Genomic DNA, 24688 nt, shown 5'->3' on the forward strand with positions numbered 1-24688 from the left:
CTCATCAAAAGGTTCTACTTAATATGGGTTCACACCCACGGGAATGGATTAGATTTAAGAACATGCTTTTCTGGGGTACATGCAGCTTCAAACCACCACAGTGGGGAATTGGATGTCCTCGATGGGGGGATGGGGAGATCAAACGTGGCGTGTGTGCATCGTGATGTGCAATGCAGTACTTCGGATCAGCTGGTTGTTCACATTAAAATGTGGATGACAGAGAGAGATGCAGACAGGGTTCCGTGGAAGCTGAAAGGGAAAGATCCCCTTTCTAAAATATAGGTTTTCGGAGGTGATAAAAGAATAAGATATAACAATGTGCATTTTGAGAAAGTAAAAATTAGGTAGCACAGAGAGTAATAATCTGTTCTGCTGTTCACACAGCTGGGATAACAGATAACAGGTGAAGGATTATTTCTCTCAGGGGCACACTGCAGCTACAAAGCTTTATAACGACCCCTTCTTTGAGTAACCACTGCTTTCTTACTCACTGAGAAACCTTGTCCTCTACAAATCACAGAGTATCAGAAGCTTTGCTCTTTGAAATCATCTCTACAAGAATGAAATATGCCCCTCTTGCCTGGAGGATCTAAGTCGCTGACAGAGAAGCAGACTCGATTTTTAATCAAGTGCAAAGCTTCAATAAAGGGGTTTCTAAATGCAAACATTTCATCTTCTTAACTTTGTAGTTTCCTGGGAGGTAGGGCAATGGATCCACTTCACAACGGTCCAGTACTCATGCTGCCCCTTTCCACATGGCCCTGCCTTGCTGTGAGCCGTTCTAAACCCTACCTTCTACCCTCCCCCAAACCTCTGGTAACTTGATCTTTTCCTTTGTTCGTGAGTTGCCCCACAGTTTCTCTGGTGTCTGGTCTCCCTCCTAACAAGCAATAAACCTGGCTTAAACTAAGTAGTGGTCTTAGGCTGCTTGGGATAGGATGATTCTATAATGACATTATCATGAAATATATTTCAGCATTCCTACATTGTTGATCATTTCTAATCCTTTCAGCTACTTTGAATGCTGTATCAAGAACTTGGTTTACACACCTACGGCTTCTTTGACATTAAATAGTTAGGATAGTGGCTAAAAGGTGAGACTCTGGATTTGAATCCTGACTTTGCCACTTACTGGCTGTGTGACTGTGGCCACGTTACTTAATCTCTCTTTGATTCCATGTCTCCCTCTATAAATTGGAAATAATGGTTCTATTTACCTTGTAGGGTTATTGAAAGGATAAAATAAGTTAATACATGTGAAGTGTTTAAAACATTGTCTGGCATACAGGAAGAATACATATTAGAGAACATATATATCCTGTTCTTGTTTTGTTTTGCATCTATTTATGTTAATGGTAAAATGTTATCTTTTTCTTTAGTTTTTATTTTATAAAAATAATAGACTCACAGGATAGTGCAAAATTGGTCAAGTCCTATGTACTCATCATTTTGCCTCCCCCAATGGTGACATCTTATTTAGCTGTAGTACAATACAAACTCAAGGAACTGACTTTGGTACATTACTGTTAACTAGTCTACTGAACTTTTTTTTTTTTTTTCCATTTTTCTAACCTGCATTTGTGTGTGTGAGTGTAGTTCCATGCACTTTTATCCCACATATCGATTTGTGTAACCACTACTACAACCAAGATACAAAACCATTCAATCACCACAAAAGAACTCTCTAGAGCTACTTCTGTGTATTCCCACTGTGCCAGTTTGAATGTATTATATCCCCCCAAACACCATTATCTTTGATGTAATCTTGTGTGGGTAGACCTATCAGTGTTAATTAGATTGTAATTCTTTGAGTGTGTCCATGGAGATGTGCCCTACCCAACTGTGGGTGATGACTCTCATTGGATAATTTCCATGGAGGCGTTGGTCTGCCCATTCAGGGTGGGTGTGAATTAAATTACTGGAGCACTATATAAGCTCAGACAGAAGGAGCAAGCTTGCTACAGCCAAGAGGGACACTTTGAAGAAAGGACAGGAACTGCAGATGAGAGACATTTTGAGGATGGCCATTGGAAGCAGACTCTTGCTCTGGAGAAGCTAAGAGAGGACAAATAACCCAAGTGCAACTAAGAGTGACATTTTTGAGGAACTGCAGCCTAGAGAGGAACATCCTAGGAGAAAGCCATTTTGAAACCAGAACTTTGGAGCAAATGCCAGCCATGTGCCTTCCCAGCTAACAGAGGTTTTCTGGACACCACTGGCCACCCTCCAGTGAGGGTACCCGATTGCTGTGTTACCTTGGACACTTTATGGCCTTAAGACTGTAACTGTGTAACCAAATAAACCCCCTTTTATAAAAGCCAATCCATTTCTGGTGTTTTGCATTCTGGCAGCATTAGCAAACTAGAACACCTACCTACCTCCCATCCTACTCCCCATTTCTGTAGTTTAATCATTTCAAAAATATTACATAAATGGAATCATACAGTATGTGTCATTTTTAAATACATAGAAAGCAATACATTTTTTGTAAGAACACATAAAAAGTTCATGTGTAGCATATTAGAATGAGAGGAAATAAATGACAATTTAAAAGGAGTAAGAAATGAAAGCAGGAAAATACAGGGGGAGTTAGTATAGCAAAAATTTTAAGCAGGTGGGTAACATGATCAGAACTGTGTATAAATAAAGTTAACCTGGGGTGGGGGCTGCAAATGGAATCAGAAGAGAGCAACCCCTGATGCAGGAGGCCAGGTCACAGGTCTCAGGGACAGAGGGATGGAGGTACTGAGGAGAACTGGGGAAACAGCCACAGAAATACACAGAAGGGAAGTTTCTATTGCAGATGGAAGATTGCCTGGGCCTGGATGGAAGAAGGAGTGGGATGGGGTCTTGCTGGGCAGAAAGTAATCAAAGATGACTCAGGACCTTCCTGCCTGAGTGACTATGCTGATGGCACCAAGACAGGAATAGGCAGCCTGGGAAGAATTGCTGCTGAGAGTTAACTTCAGGCTGCACTGAGTCAGAACTGAAAATGGGCAATGGCAAGTGGCAGCGGGAGGGTGAATCTGGAGGCAGATGTGGAGGTTAAAGTGGATTCTCTCTGTCCAGAGTAGCTAATAAAGAGATAGCCCCCAAGGCCAGGCCTCTGAAGAATATCTACACTACTTCCGGATCTGATAAGGAAGGCAAGTTAGAGAAGGATTTTGTCCTGAAACTTGAGGAAAAATAAAATGAAGAAATAATACCAGATGATTTCTTGGGTCCTCTCCAGCACCTATATTCTATAATTCTATAATGTATATGGCAAATACATTAATGCATCCTCAGATTGTTTGTGATTTTCAAATCTTGAGCAAATGTTCAGTGAAATTCAGGAACAACATGGGGTATCCGAGAATCCAAGTTTGAACATGTTTCTTTTGTTAAATGGGGATAATATTTATTTTGGGGGGTTGTTCTGAGGACTTTAAATGGTGGATAACACTTGGTACATAGTAGGTGTCAATAGTTAGGAAGTATTACTCATTCTTTTACTTAAAAATTAATTTTAAAAAAAGAAAGAAGAATCTAAATTCAACCCAAATGACCACTTCAAATTTGGGGGACCCAGAAGTTTCTGTGCCTCCTTCCTTCACCATCTTGATTTTTCCAACTTCTTCATTTCCTCTGTCCTCCTTCAGTCCAGCTTGCATGCCTCAGCCAGACTAACTCCCCAAAACATTGCTCTCAACTTGCTCAAGAAAGCTCTCTAGGGTTTATTGTCTCAAGCCCAATTTCCTCTGCCTGATTTCAAGGTTCCTCAAGATTCAACTGTTTTGGCTATGATTAACCTAGCTGAGGATCAAACCTATCATCAGACCTCATTTACTGCAAAAAAAAAAAAAAATAGACTGGTAAGGAAAATCATCAGATCTCATCTACTGCAAAAAAAATGGACTGGTAAGGAAAATCACCCAAAAGAATGCCTGCTGAAAATAATGAACTTTTATTTTTATATTTAACTAATATATATTGAGTATCTTATGTGCAGACACTCTGCTAGGCATTTTGAGATGATTTATCTCCCCTACCCTGTATTTTTATAACAATAAGTATCTTTTATAATACAGAAAGATTTTAAAAAGGAAAGGCAAAACATGGCTTGGATTACTTTGAGAGCTAAACCAACAGTATAGAAAAGAATAAAATGAAAAATAAAATCCTCCTCTCCCCAACCTCCTACTCCATTTCTTTTTCATGATAGTAACAACTGTTAGCAGATTTCTGTATGTATGTCCAGAAAAATGTTCCATTTATTTACCAACACAGTCGTATACATCCTTTAAGGAAATTTACATAGAAGAGGTAACACTTTACATACTGTCCTACCCTTTGCTTTTTTCAGTAACCTTTCCTGCTGAGTCTTTAGCAGCCTTCCATAGCTATTTATAGAGACACTGAGTTATAAATGAGAATAGTTATGGACACTAGCTACATACCATGTATAGATCTTCCCCATTTACCCTCATGATTGAAAATATTCCACCCTCACCTCTTGTGTTAGTTTGCCAGGGCTGCTATGATAAATACCACACAATGAGTTCACATAACAACAGGAATTTATTGGCTCATGGTTCAGAAGGCTAGTAGTCCAAAATTAAGGCCATGTTTTCTCCCCAAAGTCTGCAGTGTTCTCAAGCTGGTTTGCAACAATCCTTGGGGTTCCTTGACTTGTGTCTATGCCTCCATCACATGGCAAGCTCCCTTCCTCCTTGTGTCTGCTCTTCTAGTTTCTGCTGACTCCTGGCTTTTCCCTGTGGCTTTCTCTATGTCTGGATTTCCTCTTTTTAAGGCCTCCAGTCATATGGATTAAGGCCCACCATGATTCAATTTGTCCTTACCTTAACTAATAATTACCTCTTCAAAAGGTCTTATTTACAAATGGGTTCATATCCACAGGGACAAAGATTAAGATTTGAACATGTCTTTTGTAGGATACATGATACAATCCCCAACAAGATTTATATCTTAGAAATCCTTCTATAACAACCCTTACAGATGTAAAAATGCTTTTATACTAATCTAACTTCATTCTTTTAAAAACATGCACGGTTTTTTATTTAACGGATATTTCTTTATTTACTCTGGCTCATATTAATGAGGATTTAAATACTTTCCAGATTTTTGCTACTAAACACTGTTGCAATGTATCATCCTTCTACATACAACTTGAAGTACATTTTTCAGTATATCTGAAGAATAATCTTGATAGTTATTGCTAAATTGGCCTCTCAAAGTGTTGCATCAAATTATACTCTACCAATAAACAGCCTGTACAAGGCCTTGTTTCCCCATTCAACAACTGGGTCTAAACATTAGCAAACTTTAAATATTGGCCTGTTTATTATTTCATTCTGAATCTCTTGGTCCCTCTCAGTATCAGATTTAGTTGGTGTCTCCTAATCTTGCAAACTTCCTTACTTCCGGCCTCTCAATCCCTATTTGACTTGGCTGTGCCAGGAAGCTCAGGGCTCAACTGAGCATATAATCAAACTTCCTCAGCCAGATTTTGACTTTTTGCTTTTGCTTCTTTTATAAATATTTTTCACATCCTCGCTCCCCTTGCCACTTGGATTTTGTCTTTAATGGTTGAGAGATTATTGCATTTGGTCTTATTCACTGTGAAGAGGTGGAAAAGGAGACAAAGTACTGGTGGCCTCTCAGCCACATCCTCAGGATGACTTCCCGGTTCTGGATGACTTCCAGCCTCTGGTCCTCTATTCTGTAAGTTCAAAAATTCCATTTTGTTGGTAGGCCAGAGATGGTGGGTGCTGAGGGGCTGGATTGCAAGGGTCAGATATGTAAACCCTAATAATAATTGTTATTATTAATGAGTATTAACATTTATTGAGTGCCAAGCATAGTACTAAGTGCTTAATAGCTATTAGTACACGTTGTCCTCATAAAAACCTTATGAAGTAGGTATTCTTTTTATCCTAATGCTGCCAATGAATAAAGTGAGGCTCAGAGATTAAGGAATTTCCCCAAAGTTTCACAGTTGGTAAATAATGAAATTAAGATCCTTACCTCAATAGTCTGGTTTCAGAACTCATGCTTTCAATTTCCAATGAGAAATTTAGCTAATTGGCCCATTAGCTCCCTGCAGGCAAATCTATATGGGAATCCTGTGCTGGTTTGAATGTATTATGTCCCCCCGAGAAAAAGCCATATTCTTTGATGTAGTCTTGTGGGGCAGAGGTTTTGGTGCTGATTAGACTTGTATGGAAATGCGCCCCACCCAACTGTAGGTGATAACTCTGATGAGATATTTCCATGGAGGTGTGGCCCCATCCATTCAGGGTGGGCCTTGATCAGTGGAGCCATATAAATGAGCTGATGAGCAGAGGGAACTCAGTGCAGCTGTGAGTGACATTCTGAATAGGAGCTACAGCCCAGAGGGACACTTTGAAGAAAGCACAGGAGCTACAGATGAGAGACAGTTAGAAGATGGCTGTTGAAAGCAGACTCTTGCTCTGTAAAAGCTGAGAGAGAACAAATATCCCAAGTGCAACTAAGAGTGACATTTTTGAGTAACTGCAGCCTAGAGAGGAACGTCCTAGGAGAAAGCCATTTTGAAACCAGAACTTTGGAGCAGACACCAGCCACGTGCCTTCCCAGCTAACAGAGGTTTTCTGGACACCATTGGCCATCCTCCAGTGAAGGTACCCAATTGCTGATGTGTTACCTTGGACACCTTATGGCCTTAAGATTGTAAATGTAGCCAAATAAACCCCCTTTTATAAAAGCCAATCCATCTCTGGTGTTTTGTATTCCGGCAGCATTAGCAAACTAGAACAAATCCAAATTACAATTAGAAGGCTGGTGAGGAGTATGGAGGCAGATGACCCCAGTGGCTGCCATTATTCAGCCAGGATACCCATTTTTGCTCTAAAGCCTTTCTCATGGCAAGGTCTGGATACCCCCACTGAAGAGTCAAGGTACCTACCATCTGCCTTGGAAGGTACCTCGAAAGTCACAACCCATGTGGCTTCTTGTGGTCTACCTTCTTTCCTCCCTGAACAGAAAGGCTCAGAGACCATATAAAGATGTTTAAACCATACAGTTAATTGAATCAAGGTAAAACATACAATAAGGAACAAGGGGAAAGTGATGGGATAGGTTAATCCACTTAGAATAGGATACAATCGTGGAAGTACCACACTCTGAATCCTGGGTTACACAATGTTCTGTCCTATCTCGCTGTTGCCACATCATCCCTTCCGCACTGAAGATGTAGTTAAAAGAACTAGAATTGAGAATGGGCAAGAGGGCTCAGCAGATGGAAGTTGCCTGAAGCCATTTTATGCTTGCTTATCAGTGAGATGCAGGAACAAGTATGCTTGACCATAGCTGTAACTCACTAATTACCTGCAGAATAGCTATGAATTCCTCTGCATATAACATGCAGAAGACATATGAGGCTAGAGTGAGCGTCACCTATGGATGGCTGATTTAAGGCATGAATATTTGGTGCCTCCTTAGTATTGGGTACATCACGTGCTTCATAAATATTTCACATGGTGCTTGACCCTTCCATCCATTCCTATGTTCAGCACACATATGCTCTACCTACATTATTTATGTCTAACATGTCTCACATGTTATGCTTACTTATTTACTTATTTATATCCCTCTTTATTTCTTTGTCTTTCATTTTCTATAGCAGAATTGAATATTCTAAATAATGCACTAAACTGCATTATATCAGCCAAGTCAGCTGGGAAGTCTGATTTTTTAAGATTATGTTACATATTTCTAGTCTAGTACTAAAAAAATTGGCTCTACCACCTGTTCACACTCATCTTGACCCATTGTCCCCTCGCTCTCTAAATTCTGGCTGTACTGACTCCCCATCCCCGTGGGATTATAGTGCATATAAGAACTAAATTTGGTCAAAAAGACAATACTTCACCTTTGGTCTCTATTTTGCTTCATGGCTTCAATCTTCATTCACACAGAGCCTCTCTTTTGATTCTTAAAACATCCCTGTAAGAGAGGCAGGAATTATTAATAACACAAAAGAAGAGAAAATTGAACTTTGGCAAGGTTGGTACTTGCCGAGGTTCAGATAGCCCAGATAATCCATCTATCTATCCATCCATCCATCCATCCATCCATCCATCCATCCAACCTATTTCAGTTTGCCAAAGATGCCAAAATGCAATATATCAGAAATGGATTGGATTTTACAATGGGGATTTATTAACTTACAATTTACAGTTCTTAGGTCATGAGAATGTCCCAATTCATCAACAGGATGAACCCTGGAATCTGAAGAAAGGCTGCTGGCATCTGGGACACCTCTGTCACATGGGAAGGCACATGGCCAGCATCTGCTGGTCCTTCACTCCAGGGTTTCATTGCTTTCAGCTTCTGGTTCCAGTGGCTTCCTTTGAGGGTGCTCTTTTAGCTTCTCCACAGCTTTTCTCTTTCAGCACTCTCAGCTTTTTCTGTCTTTTATCCTCTCATAAAGGACTCCAGTAAAAGGATTAAGACCCTCCTTGAATGGGGCAGGTCACATCTCAATTGAAACAACCTAACCAAAAGGTCCCACCCACAACAGGTCTGCACCTACAGGAATGGATTAAAGGAACATGGCCTTTTCTGGGGTACATAGCTTCAAACCAGCACACCATCCACCCACTATCTACCATCTATCTATCTTCCAATTGTTTGCGGGGGGATGGTGGTGGTGGTGGTGGTTATAGATGCTTATTTTAAGGAATTCAAATAATCCAGAAATGTTCAATGAAGATAACAAAAACCTACACCTATGAATCATTCTTAATTTTTTGTGAACATTCCTCCTAATAATGTTTCATGCATCCATACATATTTATACATAATAGAAACATTTTGTATCAATGATAGTTCAGTTCTAAGATATACATCAATAGTACAGAATGAAAGATAAAGTAGAGAGTGAAAGCTTCAGAGAAAGAAAATTAAAATATAGTGAAAGATGACTCCGGAGCATCTAGCTGGGATGTCTGGGAGGATAATGCTGCTATTCAGAGACGTAGGGAGCCTGGAAAGGGAAGGGAAAACTTCAAATTGGTCCCTAGGGAAGTTTGATTAGCCAGTGGGACATTCAAATACCTCTATGACCATGGAAATAGAAATAGACCCACAGCTGGACTCTATAATCAGTTTTACATATTCTATTGGAAGTCCTAAATTCATCTAGGGAGGGAAAGAGATGGCAGCCAGGGACAGGTGCACAAAGAGCACCTAAACCACTTAATGGATTAAAGGGGAAGGAAATTGTTTCGTCAGCAAATCAGAGAGATAAGATACTATTATATTCCTCACTGTTACAGATGGTTAAGAACTAACAAAATGGCATTTATTTATATAAAATAATGTATAATTGCATGTTCTGTAATTTGGTAATATTCAGGGGCTGGACTCAGCTAGCAGAGAATTCAATCATGCCATGTAACTTAGTATTTAGTGGAGTTGACAAATGGGAATGAGGATCACTATTAATATACTGCAAAGAAGGTATATATAATTAATGTCAAAAGGACTAAATCTTGGAGAAACTTAGGAAGGAGAAGGAAAAAAGAAGCCATATGCATTGATTACAAAATTCAATACTTTTAAAAATACCACCCAAATAATATTTACTAAAATAAGCTGACTACATTTTTCATTCATACATCTTTCATGTTAGCTTCAAATGCTTTTGAGGAAATAAGGCTATTTTAATGTTTTTCCTCATGTACTATTTTTTGTTACATAAACTTTATTATGATCATCCACCGGTTTTCTTTTCCATTGAAGAAAGTCAAATTTTAAATTATGATAAATAAACAAAATCAACATACATTCACATTCCAAATATTTTTGTTTCATTTCAAGAAAAACTTACTTCAACCAATGGTGCTCAAACTTTATCAGAATCACCTGGGAGGCTTGCTAAACCTCAGATTGCTGGGTCTGGGTCCAGAGTTTCTCATTTAAAAGGTCTAAGGTGGGACCCAAGATTTTTGCATTTCTAACAAGTTCCCAGGTAATCTGATGCAACTGGTTTAGAGACCACACTATGGCAGACAATGGACAGTGTTTATTTTTGTTTTTGTTGTTTGTTTGTTTTTGCCTCCCTTCCTTTATTCTTCAATTTCTCTTCAAACTTTCTGTATCCCCTTCTCCAGGGCATCTCAGTGAGGATCAGATATAGTATACTCATCTACTCTGCCTTTAGAGTTTAAAAAAAAACAACTGGTATTTGAAATTGAAATGCCATCAATTGAAGATGAGATTTTAATTTAAAGAGGAAATGAAACATCTTGAGCATGGAACCCTATTTATTCTCACCTGGGCATCTTCACAAATGTGTTACTCTTGCCACTCACCTCCTGATTTCCAACCCCCTCCTTACCAACATTGACTGTATCTCTCAGTTGGTTGCCAGGCTTTCTGTTCTTTCTTCAAAACCTAATGCAACCATTATAAGCCTGAAGGACATTTTCTGCTTATTTATACATGAGAAACAGGCTTCAAGAAGTATTTCTGAAGTGACTGAGAATCTAGCACTTCTCCACTGGTAGCTGCACTTTAAGTCTCAGCAGAAGATAAGATAGTCTGACTTTCTAGGCCTTGGATACTGAAGGTTATTTTTGGTAGAAGCACTGTTTAGGCTTTTTCTGCAATGAGCAGCAGCTGATTGAATTTTTAATAAGAAACCTGGATTGCAGGACATATTCTGTAGTCTTTAGACAACAGTTGCTTTCATAAAGACTTTCATACAGGCTGGTTCTTATCAACCTTGAATGACTATGGCTTATTGTGTGAAGGAGGATAAAGCAATGCGTGTTCTTGTAAAATTAAATTTATATCTTTATTCCTTCTGAAAATCTGAATACCCAGGAACTGAAAATCCTTGAACACGTATTAAAATCTATATTAAGTATACAAACTAGTTGAGGGATAAAACTGTTTGCATTTGTAAAGTATCTTTGATTACATGAGTATAATAAATTGTGTGCATATGAATGTGTCTATATGCTTTCCCTTACATAAATTTGAAAAGATGTTTGAAACTTCATTATACTATTTATAATTGGCACAATACTTTGAATTATGCCAGTACCACATTGTAAAACAGAGCTGTAGTTTTTGATACTTAACAATGCTTAACACTTTAAAATGCCACTTCTGTGGAATGAACATGGTGTAACACACTTGAATATGTGAGACGCCAAACTTTTTAAAATAAAATATATATCATACTTATCTATTATTTCCTTTGGTTTAATCTTGGTCATGTTTTGGTGTGTATTTTTAAATTTTTTTCTTAAAGTAACACTTTGGCATGAACATTACTACAGGTTTTTGATGAATATAATGAAGGTATGGAATTCAACTTAATTTGCATGTTCTTAATAATTTTTTCTGTGTGTACAAAATTAACTGCTACTAACAGAACTTCCTATGAATAGTCATGTGTGTCGTTCAGATATAATTTTTCTGAGATCTGCAACTTTAAAAATCTCACTTTAAAAATGACCAAAGCATGACTTTCTTGAATTATCTTTGAACAAAAGCTTGTATATTTAAAAAAAACAAAAACAAAAACAAACAAAAAACCTAACACAAGCCCCACCTCCATAGCCAAAACTTCTCCAATCTCCCAGCAGCCAGTGACTTCTCTAGGATCAGGACTCCTATAGTAGCTATTGTCTACATTTCTCACCATACTATGTGTTGTTTACTTATGTATGTATTTATGTATTATGTATTTATCTTTCTTCCCCATTGTAAGCTTCTAGAGCAAGTATCCCCTGCTCTGCTAGCATTTCTGTAAAAGACAGTACAAAGAAACAAATGATTATGATTTCTGAATCATTATATAGGTATTTCTTCTAACTTTCTAGTATATTAGAATAGCCAGAAGGAAATACCCGAAATTACTGAACTGTAATCCAACTGCCTCCATCTTTGATAATGGCTGTATAACAATATAACCTTTATCTTGTGATTTTAAAACCTTGTGACTGACCCCACTTGTTCCCCCTTATCCTGTTTTTCAACTTGAGTCTAACAATCACAAAAGACAGCCCCTAATGTTTATTAATGAAGGAACCTGAGACAGCCTAGAACTAACCCACCCCCAATTCCTAAACTATCTTAGTAGACGAAGCTGGATCTAATCAAAATTGGCCCACCTGACATGTGCAATAGCTTGAACTTTAACCTATCATTGTAATATTAAAAATCACATCCTTCATATTAAGGCCACCATTTTCTTACATACATTCTGTGACTAGGCATGTAATCAGTCTGCACATGCTCAATAATTAGATCATCTCTAACTTCGTCATCTCAATCCATTGTACTCATTATCCTAAAACCTGCCCATCTTTTTTTTTTTTATCTTCATTTTATTGAGATATATTCATATACCACGCAGTCATACAAAACAAATCGTACTTTCGATTGTTCACAGTACCATTACATAGTTGTACATTCATCACCCAAATCAATCCCTGACACCTTCATTAGCACACACACAAGAATAACAAGAATAATAATTAGAGTGAAAAAGAGCAATTGAAGTAAAAAAGAACACTGGGTACCTTTGTCTGTTTGTTTCCTTCCCCTATTTTTCTACTCATCCATCCATAAACTAGACAAAGTGGAGTGTGGTCTTTATGGCTTTCCCAATCCCCTTGTTACCCCTCATAAGCTACATTTTTATACAACTGTCTTCGAGATTCATGGGTTCTGGGTTGTAGTTTGATAGTTTCAGGTATCCACCACCAGCTACCCCAATTCTTTAGAACCTAAAAAGGGTTGTCTAAAGTGTGCGTAAGAGTGCCCACCAGAGTGACCTCTCGGCTCCTTTTGGATTCTCTCTGCCACTGAAGCTTATTTCATTTCCTTTCACATCCCCCTTTTGGTCAAGAAGATGTTCTCCGTCCCACGATGCCAGGTCTACATTCCTCCCCGGGAGTCATATTCCACGTTGCCAGGGAGATACACTCCCCTGGGTGTCTGATCCCACGTAGGGGGGAGGGCAGTGATTTCACCTTTCAAGTTGGCTTAGCTAGAGAGACAGGGCCACATCTGAGCAACAAAGAGGCATTCGGGAGGAGGCTCTTAGGCACAACCATAGGGAGGCCTAGCCTCTCCTTTGCAGCAACCGTCTTCCCAAGGGTAAAACCTGTGGTAGAGGGCTCAACCCATCAAACTACCAGTCCCCTATGTCTGTGGTCATGTTAGCAACCATGGAGGTGGGGTAGGCGAATACCCCTGCATTCTCCACAGGCTCCTCAAGGGGGCACTGCATCTTTTTTTTTTTCCTTGTTTTTTTTGTTTTTTTTTTTTTAACTTTCCCTTCTTTTTTAAATCAACTGTATGAAAAAAAGTTAAAAAGAAAACAAACATACAATAAAAGAACATTTTAAAGAGACCATAACAAGGGAGTAAGAAAAAGACAACTAACCTAAGATAACTGCTTAACTTCCAACATGTTCCTACTTTACCCCAAGAAAGTTACCTAATATAGCAACATTTCTGTGAACTTGCTCCTACTATATCCATCAGAAATTAACAGACCATAGTCATTCCTGGGCATCCCCAGAACGTTAAATAGCTTATCTGTTCTTCTTGGATTATTGTTCCCCCTTCCTTAATTGCTCTCTATTGCTAGTTCTCCTACATTCTACATTATAAGCCATTTGTTTTATATTTTTCAAAGTTCACATTAGTGGTAGCATATAATATTTCTCTTTTTGTGCTGGCTTATTTCGCTTAGCATTATGTCTTCAAGGTTCATCCATGTTGTCATATGTTTCACCAGATCGTTCCTTCTTACTGCCGCGTAGTATTCCATCGTGTGTATATACCACATTTTATTTATCCACTCATCTGTTGAAGGACATTTGGGTTGTTTCCATCTCTTGGCAATTGTGAATAATGCTGCTATGAACATTGGCGTGCAGATATCTGTTCGTGTCACTGCTTTCCGATCTTCCGGGTATATACCGAGAAGTGCAATCGCTGGGTCGAATGGTAACTCTATATCTAGTTTTCTAAGGAACTGCCAGACTGACTTCCAGAGTGGCTGAACCATTATACAGTCCCACCAACAATGAATAAGAGTTCCAATTTCTCCACATCCCCTCCAGCATTTGTAGTTTCCTGTTTGTTTAATGGAAGCCATTCTAACTGGTGTGAGATGGTATCTCATTGTGGTCTTAATTTGCATCTCTCTAATAGCTAGTGAAGCTGAACATTTTTTCATGTGTTTCTTGGCCATTTGTATTTCCTCTTCAGAGAACTGTCTTTTCATATCTTTTGCCCATTTTATAATTGGGCCGACTGTACTATTGTCATTGAGTTGTAGGATTTCTTTATATATGCAAGATATCAGTCTTTTGTCAGATACATGGTTTCCAAAAATTTTTTCCCATTGAGTTGGCTGCCTCTTTACCTTTTGGAGAAATTCCTTTGAGGTGCAGAAACTTCTAAGCTTGAGGAGTTCCCATTTATCTATTTTTTCTTTTGTTGCTTGTGCTTTGGGTGTAAAGTCTAGGAAGTGGCCGCCTAATACAAGGTCTTGAAGATGTTTTCCTACATTATCTTCTAGGAGTTTTATGGTACTTTCTTTTATATTGAGATCTTTGGTCCATTTTGAGTTAATTTTTGTGTAGGGGGTGAGGTAGGGGTCCTCTTTCATTCTTTTGGATATGGATATCCAACTCTCCCAGCCCCATTTGTTGAAAAGACCATTATGACTCAGTTCAGTGACTTTGGGGGCCTTATCAAAGATCAGTCGGCCATAGATCTGAGGGTCTATCTCCGAATTCTCAATTCGATTCCATTGATCTATATGTCTATCTTTGTGCCAGTACCATGCTGTTTTGGTAACTGTGGCTTTATAATAAGCTTCAAAGTCAGGGAGTGTAAGTCCTCCCACTTCGTTTTTCTTTTTTAGAGTGTCTTTAGCAATTCGAGGCATCTTCCCTTTCCAAATAAATTTGATAACTAGCTTTTCCAAGTCTGCAAAGTAGGTTGTTGGAATTTTGATTGGGATTGCATTGAATCTGTAGATGAGTTTGGGTAGAATTGACGTCTTAATGACATTTAGTCTTCCTATCCATGAACATGGAATATTTTTCCATCTTTTAAGGTCCCCTTCTATTTCTTTTAGTAGAGTTATGTAGTTTTCTTTGTATAGGTCTTTTACATCTTTGGTTAACTTTATTCCTAGGTACTTGATTTTTTTAGTTGCTATTGAAAATGGTATCTTTTTCTTGAGTGCCTCTTCAGTTTGTTCATTTCTAGCATATAGAAACATTACTGACTTATGTGCATTAACCTTGTATCCCGCTACTTTGCTAAATTTGTTTATTAGCTCTAGTAGGTGTATCGTCGATTTCTCAGGGTTTTCTAGATATAAGATCATATCATCTGCAAACAATGACAGTTTTACTTCTTCTTTTCCAATTTGGATTCCTTTTATTTCTTTGTCTTGCCGGATTGCCCTGGCTAGCACTTCCAGCACAATGTTGAATAACAGTGGTGATAGCGGGCATCCTTGTCTTGTTCCTGATCTTAGAGGGAAGGCTTTCAGTCTCTCTCCATTGAGTACTATGCTGGCTGTGGGTTTTTCATATATGCTCTTTATGATGTTGAGGAAGTTTCCTTCAATTCCTACCTTTTGAAGTGTTTTTATCAAAAAGGGTTGTTGGATTTTGTCAAATGCTTTTTCAGCATCTATTGAGATGATCAATTGATTTTTCCCTTTTGACTTGTTAATGTGTTGTAATACATTGATTGATTTTCTTATGTTGAACCATCCTTGCATGCCTGGAATGAACCCCACTTGGTCATGGTGTATGATTTTTTTAATGTGTCTTTGGATTCGATTTGCAAGTATTTTGTTGAGGATTTTTGCATCTATATTCATTAGGGAGATTGGCCGGTAGTTTTCCTTTTTTGTAACATCTTTGCCTGGTTTTGGTATTAGATTGATGTTAGCTTCATAAAATGAGTTAGGTAGTGTTCCATTTTCTTCAATGTTTTGAAAGAGTTTGAGTAAGATTGGTGTCAGTTCTTTCTGGAAAGTTTGGTAGAATTCCCCTGTGAAGCCATCTGGCCCTGGGCATTTATTTGTGGGAAGATTTTTGATGACTGATTGGATCTCTTTGCTTGTGATGGGTTGGTTGAGGTCTTCTATTTCTTCTCTGGTCAGTCTAGGTTGTTCATATGTTTCCAGGAAATTGTCCATTTCCTCTACATTATCCAGTTTGTTGCCATACAGTTGTTCATAGTATCCTCTTATAATTTTTTAATTTCTTCAGGATCTGCAGTTATGTCACCTTCTTCATTCATTATTTTGTTTATATGGGTCTTCTCTCTTTTTGATTTTGTCAGTCTAGCTAGGGGCTTGTCAATCTTGTTGATCTTCTCAAAGAACCAACTTTTGGTGATATTTATCCTCTCTATTGTTTTTTTGTTCTCTATGTCATTTATTTCTGCTTTAATCCTTGTTATTTCTTTTCTTCTACTTGGTTTAGGATTGGTTTGCTGTTCATTTTCTAGCTTCTTCAGTTGATCCATTAGTTCTTTGATTTTGGCTCTTTCTTCCTTTTTAATATATGCGTTTAGTGCTATAAATTTCCCCCTTAGCACTGCTTTTGCTGCATCCCATAGGTTTTGGTATGTTGTGTTCTCATTTTCATTCGTCTCTATATATTTAGCAATTTCTCTTGCTGTTTCTTCTTTAACCCACTGATTGTTTAGGAGTGTGTTGTTTAACCTCAGGTATTTGTGAATTTTCTAAGTCTCTGATGGTTATTGACTTCTAATTGTATTCCATTGTGGTCAGAGAATGTGCTTTGAATAATTTCAATCTTTTTAAATTTATTGAGGCTTGTTTTATGTCCCAGCATATGATCTATTCTGGAGAAAGTTCCATGAGCACTAGAAAAGTATGTGTATCCTGGTGATTTGGGATGTAATGTCCTGTATATGTCTGTTAAATGTAATTCATTTATCAGATTGTTTAGGTTTTCAATTTCCTTATTGGTCTTCTGTCTGGTTGATCTATCTATAGGAGAGAGTGATGTGTTGAAGTCTCCCACAATTATTGTGGAAACATCGATTGCTTCCTTTAGTTTTGCCAGTGTTTCTCTCATGTATTTTGTGGCACCTTGGTTGGGTGCATAGACATTTACGATTGTTATTTCTTCTTGCTGAATTGCCCCTTTTATTAGTACGTAGTGGCCTTCTTTGTCTCTCAAAACATCCCTGCATTTGAAGTCTATTTTATCTGAGATTAATATTGCTACATCTGCTTTCTTTTGGCTGTAGCTTGCATGAAATATTTTTTTCCATCCTTTCACTTTCAGTTTCTTTGTGTCCCTGTGTCTAAGATGAGTCTCTTGTATGCAACATATTGATGGTTCATTTTTTTTGATCCATTCTGCGAATCTATATCTTTTAATTGGGGAGTTTAATCCATTTACATTCAACGTTATAACCGTGAAGGCATTTCTTGAATCAGCCATCTTATCCTTTGGTTTATGTTTGTCATATTTTTCCCCTCTGTCTATTAATATCCTTTATTGTACCCATACCGAATCTCTTTAGTACTGAACCTTTCTCCAAGTCTCTCTGTCCTTTCTTTGTTTCTCTGCCTGTAGGGCTCCCTTGAGTATCTCCAGTAGGGCAGGTCTCTTGTTAGCAAATTCTCTCAGCATTTGTTTGTGAAAAATTTAAGCTCTCCCTCAAATTTGAAGGAGAGCTTTGCTGGATAAAGTATTCTTGGCTGGAAATTTTTCTCACTCAGAATTTTAAATATATCGTGCCACTGCCTTCTCGCCTCCATGGTGGCTGCTGAGTAGTCACTACTTAGTCTTATGCTGTTTCCTTTGTATGTGGTGAATTGCTTTTCTCTTGCTGCTTTCAGAACTTGCTCCTTCTCTTCTGTGTTTGATAGTGTGATCAGTATATGTCTCGGAGTGGGTTTATTTGGATTTATTCTATTTGGAGTTCGCTGAGCATTTATGATTTGTGTATTTATGTTGTTTAGAAGATTTGGGAAGTTTTCCCCAACAATTTCTTTGAATACTCTTCCTAGACCTTTACACTTTTCTTCCCCTTCTGGGACACCAATGAGTCTTATATTTGGACGTTTCATATTATCTATCATATCCCTGAGGTCCATTTCGATTTTTTCAATTTTTTTCCCCATTCTTTCTTTTATGCTTTCATTTTCCATTCTGTCATCTTCGAGGTCACTGATTCGTTGTTCAACTTCCTCTAGTCTTGCACTATGAGTGTCCAGAATCTTTTTAATTTGGTCAACAGTTTCTTTAATTTCCATAAGATCATCCATTTTTTAATTTAGTCTTGCAATGTCTTCTTTATGCTCTTCTAGGGTCTTCTTGATTTCCTTTATCTCCCATACTATGGTCTCATTGTTCATCTTTAGTTCTTTGAGTAGCTGCTCTAGGTGCTGTGTCTCTTCTGGTATTTTGATTTGGGTGCTTGGGCTTGGGTTATCCATATCGTCTGGTTTTTTCATATGCTTTATAATTTTCTGTTGTTTTTGGCCTCGTGGCATTTGCTGAACTTGATAGGGTTCTTTTAGGATTTGTAGACCAATTGAAGTCCTTATCTCTAATTTATCAGATCTACAGCTTCGTGGAGTACACTTTCTCTAACTAACCAGCAGGTGGCGTCCACGAGCCACCTGTTCTCCACGAGCCAGTTCTCCCCTGCTTAGCCTTTTTTGTGAGTGGGGGAGTGAGTCTTGTGGGGTCCAATTGGTGTACCAAGCTTGCGTGTGTAGTTGGTGTTGCCTGCCCTGTATATGGGGCGTGTTTCTGGGCAGTCAGGGGGGGGGGTGGCTCTAACAATCAAATCTCCCTGGTGCTCCTAGAGTTTTAAAGCTGCTGCAATAGTCTAATTCTTCAGTTCAGTCCTGCCACAGTTTGTCTCTGCCACTGACCCACAAGTCCTTGGTATTGGCGTATGGCTCCTGAGACTTGCAAGTGGGCCCCTCTTCCAGGCCGTGCACCCCGGGTCCTCTGTTGAGGGATGACTGTGCTATGTCACAGGTGAGTGCCGTCCCCCCAGGGCAGTTCTGGGCTGCTGGGCTGTGTAGGGAGGCTCCCAGTCTGCTGAAATGATGGCTGAATGGGGCTTTGTTAATTCACACTGCTCTACCTTCCCAACTCTGGGACAATCAGCTGAGGTTGCAGGGAAGGCTAATGTCCACGCCCAGTTTTGTGGTGTGTGCCTGTTATTTGAAGCACTTCCGTCACACTGGGTTGTCTGGGGCAGTTCTGGGCTATGGGGCTGGCGATGGGCAGGAGTGTTTCCTGTCCACCAAGATGATGGCTGTGAGCGGACATCCTTTCCCCCTTTTCTTTGGGACATCCTTTCCCCCTTTTCTTGGGAAGTTGTGGTGTTTAGTGAATTTTCTCAGCCACTGGATTATTGCGTTTTGTCTCAGAGCTCTCCTAGTTCTGCTCTTGACTTGACCTGCCCAAATAGCAAGTCTTTGAAGCTTTCTGTATTGGGCTTCTTAGAGTAATTGTTTTAGAAAAAGAAAAAAGGATTAAAAAAAAAAACAAACAAACAAAAAAAAAGGGGCCCTCCTCAGAGATCTAATGGGTTATTGAAATGCTAAGAGACAAAGCAACCAGGGCCATTAAGGAAAGGTCCACAGGGCAGAGAGATCAGCTTTTCTTCGGGATTTGCATATGCGCCTCAGGGCCCTTCCCCTTTCTATGTTCACCAGAACTCCAAAAATCCTCCGCTTTTATTTTGGAGTTTTTCGTGTTGTTTTTTTTCTATGCCTGTCTCCTCTCTGCTGGGCTGGCTGCTCTCAGATTCTCTGGTGTCTGGTCTCAGTCTATCTATGGTTGGAGTTTGAATCAGTAGAATGAGTTTCCGATAAGCGCAGCCACTGCAGTTCTCCCTTCTCCTTCCCGGAGCTGACAGCCCCTCCTCCCCCGGGACTGAGCCTGGCAGGGAGGGGCGCGGGTCCCCTGGCCGCAAAAACTTACAGATTTCGCTGATCTCAGCAGTTCCACGTTTTCATGAGTGTTGTATGAAGTATGCCCAAAGTCAGATTGCTCTGTGGTGTCCAGTCCACGCAGTTCCTGGCTTTCTACCTACTTTCCTGGAGGAGTAACTAAAACATACAGCTCACCAGTCTGCCATCTTGCCCCGGCTCCCCTGCCCATCTTTTGATACCATAAAACAGAGTTGCAGTTCAGGGAGACAGAGTTTTAGGCTTATAGGCCTTCTGATCTCCTGCTTCCCGCTTAGCAATAAACTCTTTCTCTCTTTGAAACCCCAGTGTCTCAGGAATTGGTCATTTGAGCACATCAGGCAGAGAACCCTCCACTTTTGATTGGTATCATCTCCATCGCTAAGCACCATGTTTTAAACCTAGTTCAACCTTAAATGTTTGAAGAAGAGAGCAGATTAGTGTGAAGACCAGCAAAGCAATAGCTGATTTATCTGTTGGGGCCTGACATACAATTTCTTTTTTCACTACCTACAGGGTCAAATTTAGTTGTAAAATCATAAACCCAGAAATGCTGAAATCTGCTTTACTTCTGAATATAAAAGCTGCAAATAAATAAATAAATAAATAAATAAAAATAAATAAATAAGTTTTAACCACCTTTCAATCTAAATCTAAATTTAGGAGAAGTAGTGGCATTGAGAATGGCTTGCTGTATTCTTTGCCAATGCTGATACAGGAAAATAATTTGTTTTTGCCTTGTCAAAAATTAAATTATGCTTTTTTGGTGAGTATGCTCCAGTAGAACTCTCATTCTAAGCCACAACAGGCCCTCACAGGTAAAAATTGCATACCCGGTTTATATCAGTTTCTTGAAGACTTGCTTCGACTAGGTTAAGATTATAGTCTGTTTTTATAGAAGGATCACCTTAAAATGTTGCTGAATCCGTACCCTTGTAATATTAGCCTTTATCAAAAGACACTATCTCATAAGCCCTTGACTTTATTCTCAATTGAATGTAGTGCCAGAAAAAAAAAAAAAAAACAACTCTGTAGGTAATTGTGAGGAACCTTTTGGTGAATATTGAAAACACAGGAAACTAAAAGTACTTTTTATGCACTGGCCAGATAACTTGCAAATTTATTTTTTAAGAACTGCACTAATGATAATGAGCTCATCTTGGATCTGATAACTTGTATTCCTTTCCTTTGGTTTTTGAATGGTTGTTGATTGGATTTGATTTAGCAAGCCCTTTCCTACCTTTATTAGAAGTAAGTAGAACACATTATAGTGTCATATAACACCACCCAAGGTGAAGGTGCCCGTAAGCCATCTGTTTCACCCCCTCATTATATAAATGTAGAAAATGAAGCCTCAATAAATGATGAGGCTCAAACTGATGAGGTGGCAGAACTGGTATCCCTACACTTTAAATCTAGGACTATCGTACCACTTTGCCAAACAAATATGACACTACGTAGTCTTTGCGACTTAATCTCGATTTGACTTTACACCGTTAATTCCCACTTTTCACAACCAGAACCAGCAACCACAAACGCGGAGAGCGCACCCCTCAAGGTAACCGATTCTCAGCACAATCACATAAAAGCAAACCAACCAAGTTTTAAACCGGCGAACGCTCATCTTCGGATTGTAGCAAATTGTAAAAATCGAGGCATATAAATTAAAGGTCGTTTTTGGCAAGCAATTTAGAGCAAGTATCGCCTCACTTCTTTTAGACCTCCCGGCTAACGGTCCCGATTTGCATAGAGGTTTTAAGAATGGAAGACTTGAACTTCTCAAGTCACGTTACGCCTTGTAGAAATGGAAAATTTCTAGGGGGTTTATTATAATCGTGGGAGCAGGTATTGAAATCAGAATTGCTGCCGAAAAGATTTCAACTTTCCAGGAGTTCTGGCACTCAAGATATCGCTACTACCGACCGCCACCTTAACCCCCGCATCCTGAAACTCGCTTCCAATCTTATATACTGTTATCTAACAGTGCCCAGCACTTTTGTTGGCTAGATGGTTGGCCCTAAAAAGGGCCTTTGGAATTATAGCACGTAAAATGGAAATAGTATTTTAACCTCCGAAGCCATAGAGGGTGCGTCCCTGGCGTTTGAGGGCGTACACCACATCCATGGCAGTAACAGTTTTACGCTTGGCGTGCTCAGTGTAAGTGACTGCGTCCCGTATAACGTTCTCCAGAAATACCTTCAGCACACCTCTCGTCTCCTCATAAATAAGGCCAGAAATCCGCTTAACCCCTCCACGCCGAGCGAGACGCCGGATGGCTGGCTTTGTAATCCCTTGGATGTTGTCTCTCAAAACCTTGCGGTGACGCTTAGCACCACCTTTGCCTAAGCCTTTTCCTCCTTTTCCTCTCCCAGACATGGCTGACACACCTAGAAGAAACTTACAGTGTTACCAAATGTGACCCTTCTCCTGATATAGAAGAGTATCGGACCAGATTGAAAACAGAAAGCGCACCAGCGGGAAGAGTGCGAACTTGTCCACGCCCTCTTGAGATTTCGTCATTTCTGCTACTTCCCTCCCCCTCTCCTCTCCACTTGTCCCTTTTTCTGACTTACATTTTTGTCGGTAGTTCCCGGGAGAATTTAAATCAGAACACGAAGTTTCCGGATTCAGCAGCTGTTTTTGCCTCTTTCTTCTCTCCATTGTAAGCTCCCCGAAGGCGTTAAATTTAGGCTAAGAGGAAAGGTCTTCCGGGTGAAAGAGCAGAGGAAGAGAAAATACCTTTTCTAGAGATGGGAGGGAGAGAGTGCCGGAATTTGGAGAATGGACAGAGAAGAGAGCACCAGCGCTCGCTCTGGTCCCAAAAAAGGGTTTCAAGATTCTCTGGCTTCTGAACCACAATCTGCAACAAAAACAGTTCAGATAGCTAGGTTGACAGCCTGATGAGGCAGGCGATCTCTAGAGCAGCGCATCTGGTGTGTGAGTGTGTGTGTGTCAGGGGGTGGGGGGTCCTCCAAAATTCCTGAATCTAGTTTATTTTGTTGATCCGAGGCATGGATTTTCAGCTCACCCAGGAGAAATCAGATCCTAAGAAAATTGGTCGCACCATATTGTCAAGCCTACCTTCTTAAGGAGGCCAGTGAATCCCAACACGCTGTCACCCAAAGCTCTGCTGAAAGAAACAATATTTGTCCTTTAGAATGGACCCGTGTTTCCAGCCAAGAATTCAGTTCCCGAATTGTGTCATGTTTCAGGATCCTACATGGAGCTAGGAAAGTCTGTTGAATTGGGTTTTGCAAGAGGACCTCTACTTTAAACCAAGACTCACTACCAGAAACTGCCCTATGAAACTGAGTGCTTAACAAGTGCAGGGCCCTCTGTAGGAGAATCCACAAGAATTTATCTTGGTTTCTGCATCAGAAAGAATTCATTTATTTATTTATTTTTGAAAAATGTTTACTATCTTAAAAAAGTCTTATGTGCCCTGTTTCATCTCTCCTTTGGCTCTGTCTACCTTCTCTATGCTGATGAATCCCAGCTATATCTTCATCCAGACTTCTAGGCTCCAGACGTGTTTTCTTTAGCCATTTAAAACTAACTCTTCAAAACACAAAATCTAAATACAAAATCTCCAAGGTGATTCTCATGAGAGCGGAGGGGACTCATAGTTTCCCTCATAAACTTGGTCCTCTTTTTATCTGCTCATTGAAAGGCCACTATGTATCCTTGCACCTGCATGCTTAAGCCAAAACCCTGAATTCACACTAGATATCTTCTCCCTTGGCTACTTCAGAGCAGAGATACACACTTGCTCTTTTCTGACCATTTCGCAACTGTTACAGAATCTATCACATTATTTCACAACTTTGCATTGCTCCTCCCTCTTGACTGTGTGTTCCTTTCTGGCAGTGATTTTTTTTTTTTTTTTTTCCCTCTGCAAACTGACATGTAGTTCAACATCTAGCATAAACCCAGCAATTATTTATTGAGCAGTTCCTGCATTTGACTGCTTTCAAATACTAATAGGAAAGGAAGGCATAACCGAATTGCAACATGACAAAACAACCACTAGCCAAGACTACAGAAGTGATGGTTTTTGGTGTCAGAGAGGATAGAACCCTAGACAGAATTAGACAGCATGCCTAAACACTTTCCTTTCAATACTCTTCACCCCCGCCCCCTCCCCAGGGACCTAATCACCCATTACCTAAAAAAAATTGTCTCCAAAATAACTTCTCCCTTTCCTGTTGTAAGTGAAATTCAGTCTGACCAAAGCAGTTCACTCTCAGGTGTGAAATACTGTGATATTGGCAGCACGTGTGACTCATAGATTCAAGTAGATCGAATCTAAATAAATTTACCTTCTAAAAGAACAAGTTTGGCAATTCTCTCCAAGAGGAGTGTGGAGAAAAATGTTATAGAGGAATGTGAGAAGCTTCTAACCAGTGCAGTGTTTAACACAGGTGCTAGCTCAGCACAGCTTTTGGCTTTCTTTTCACAATCCGTCAGCTGCATTGCTCCAGCTAAGTTATGCTACGGAAGGACAGGCGGCCATTTGGCTATTGGCAGGAGTTGGCTGATTTCAACAGTTTTATGGAGAACAGCCATCTGCTCTTGTACTTCCTGTTCAATCTTATCTTTCATGTGAACTACTCAAAAAAACTATTAGACTTTCTTCTCTTTGATTCTCTACCGGGTCACAGTTATTTTGCT

General features: G+C 39.5%; 2 protein-coding genes and 1 long non-coding RNA gene across 4 annotated transcripts in view; 1 reads left to right on the forward strand and 2 right to left on the reverse strand.

Annotated features, from left to right (window-relative positions):
- The window catches only part of LOC119513086 (histone H3.v1-like), a 44708-nt gene that overhangs the window by 15638 nt on the left and 4382 nt on the right, over positions 1–24688 (forward strand). The window lies entirely within an intron of this gene.
- On the reverse strand, positions 39–22810 carry LOC119526755. 2 transcript variants are annotated; one of them, XR_005215249.1, is made up of 3 exons: positions 22591–22810; positions 7913–7986; positions 39–249 (listed from the first exon to the last, which is right to left on the reverse strand). It is a non-coding gene; the product is annotated as an uncharacterized LOC119526755 (long non-coding RNA). The 2 variants fall into 2 exon arrangements; XR_005215248.1 differs by lacking the exon at positions 22591–22810 and adding an exon at positions 8212–8385.
- Positions 20338–22403, reverse strand: LOC119526754 (histone H4). The gene has a single exon (XM_037826146.1). The coding sequence runs from the start codon at positions 22391–22393 to the stop codon at positions 22082–22084; it is 312 nt and encodes a 103-aa protein (XP_037682074.1). The 5' UTR covers positions 22394–22403; the 3' UTR covers positions 20338–22081.

This window comes from Choloepus didactylus, chromosome 2, assembly GCF_015220235.1.
Source record: "Choloepus didactylus isolate mChoDid1 chromosome 2, mChoDid1.pri, whole genome shotgun sequence".
NCBI lineage: Eukaryota > Metazoa > Chordata > Mammalia > Pilosa > Megalonychidae > Choloepus > Choloepus didactylus.

Coding starts and splice junctions, on each gene's coding strand:
- LOC119526754 (XM_037826146.1), bottom strand. CDS start 22,393: ATGTCTGGGAGAGGAAAAGGAGGAAAAGGCTTAGGCAAAGGTGGTGCT.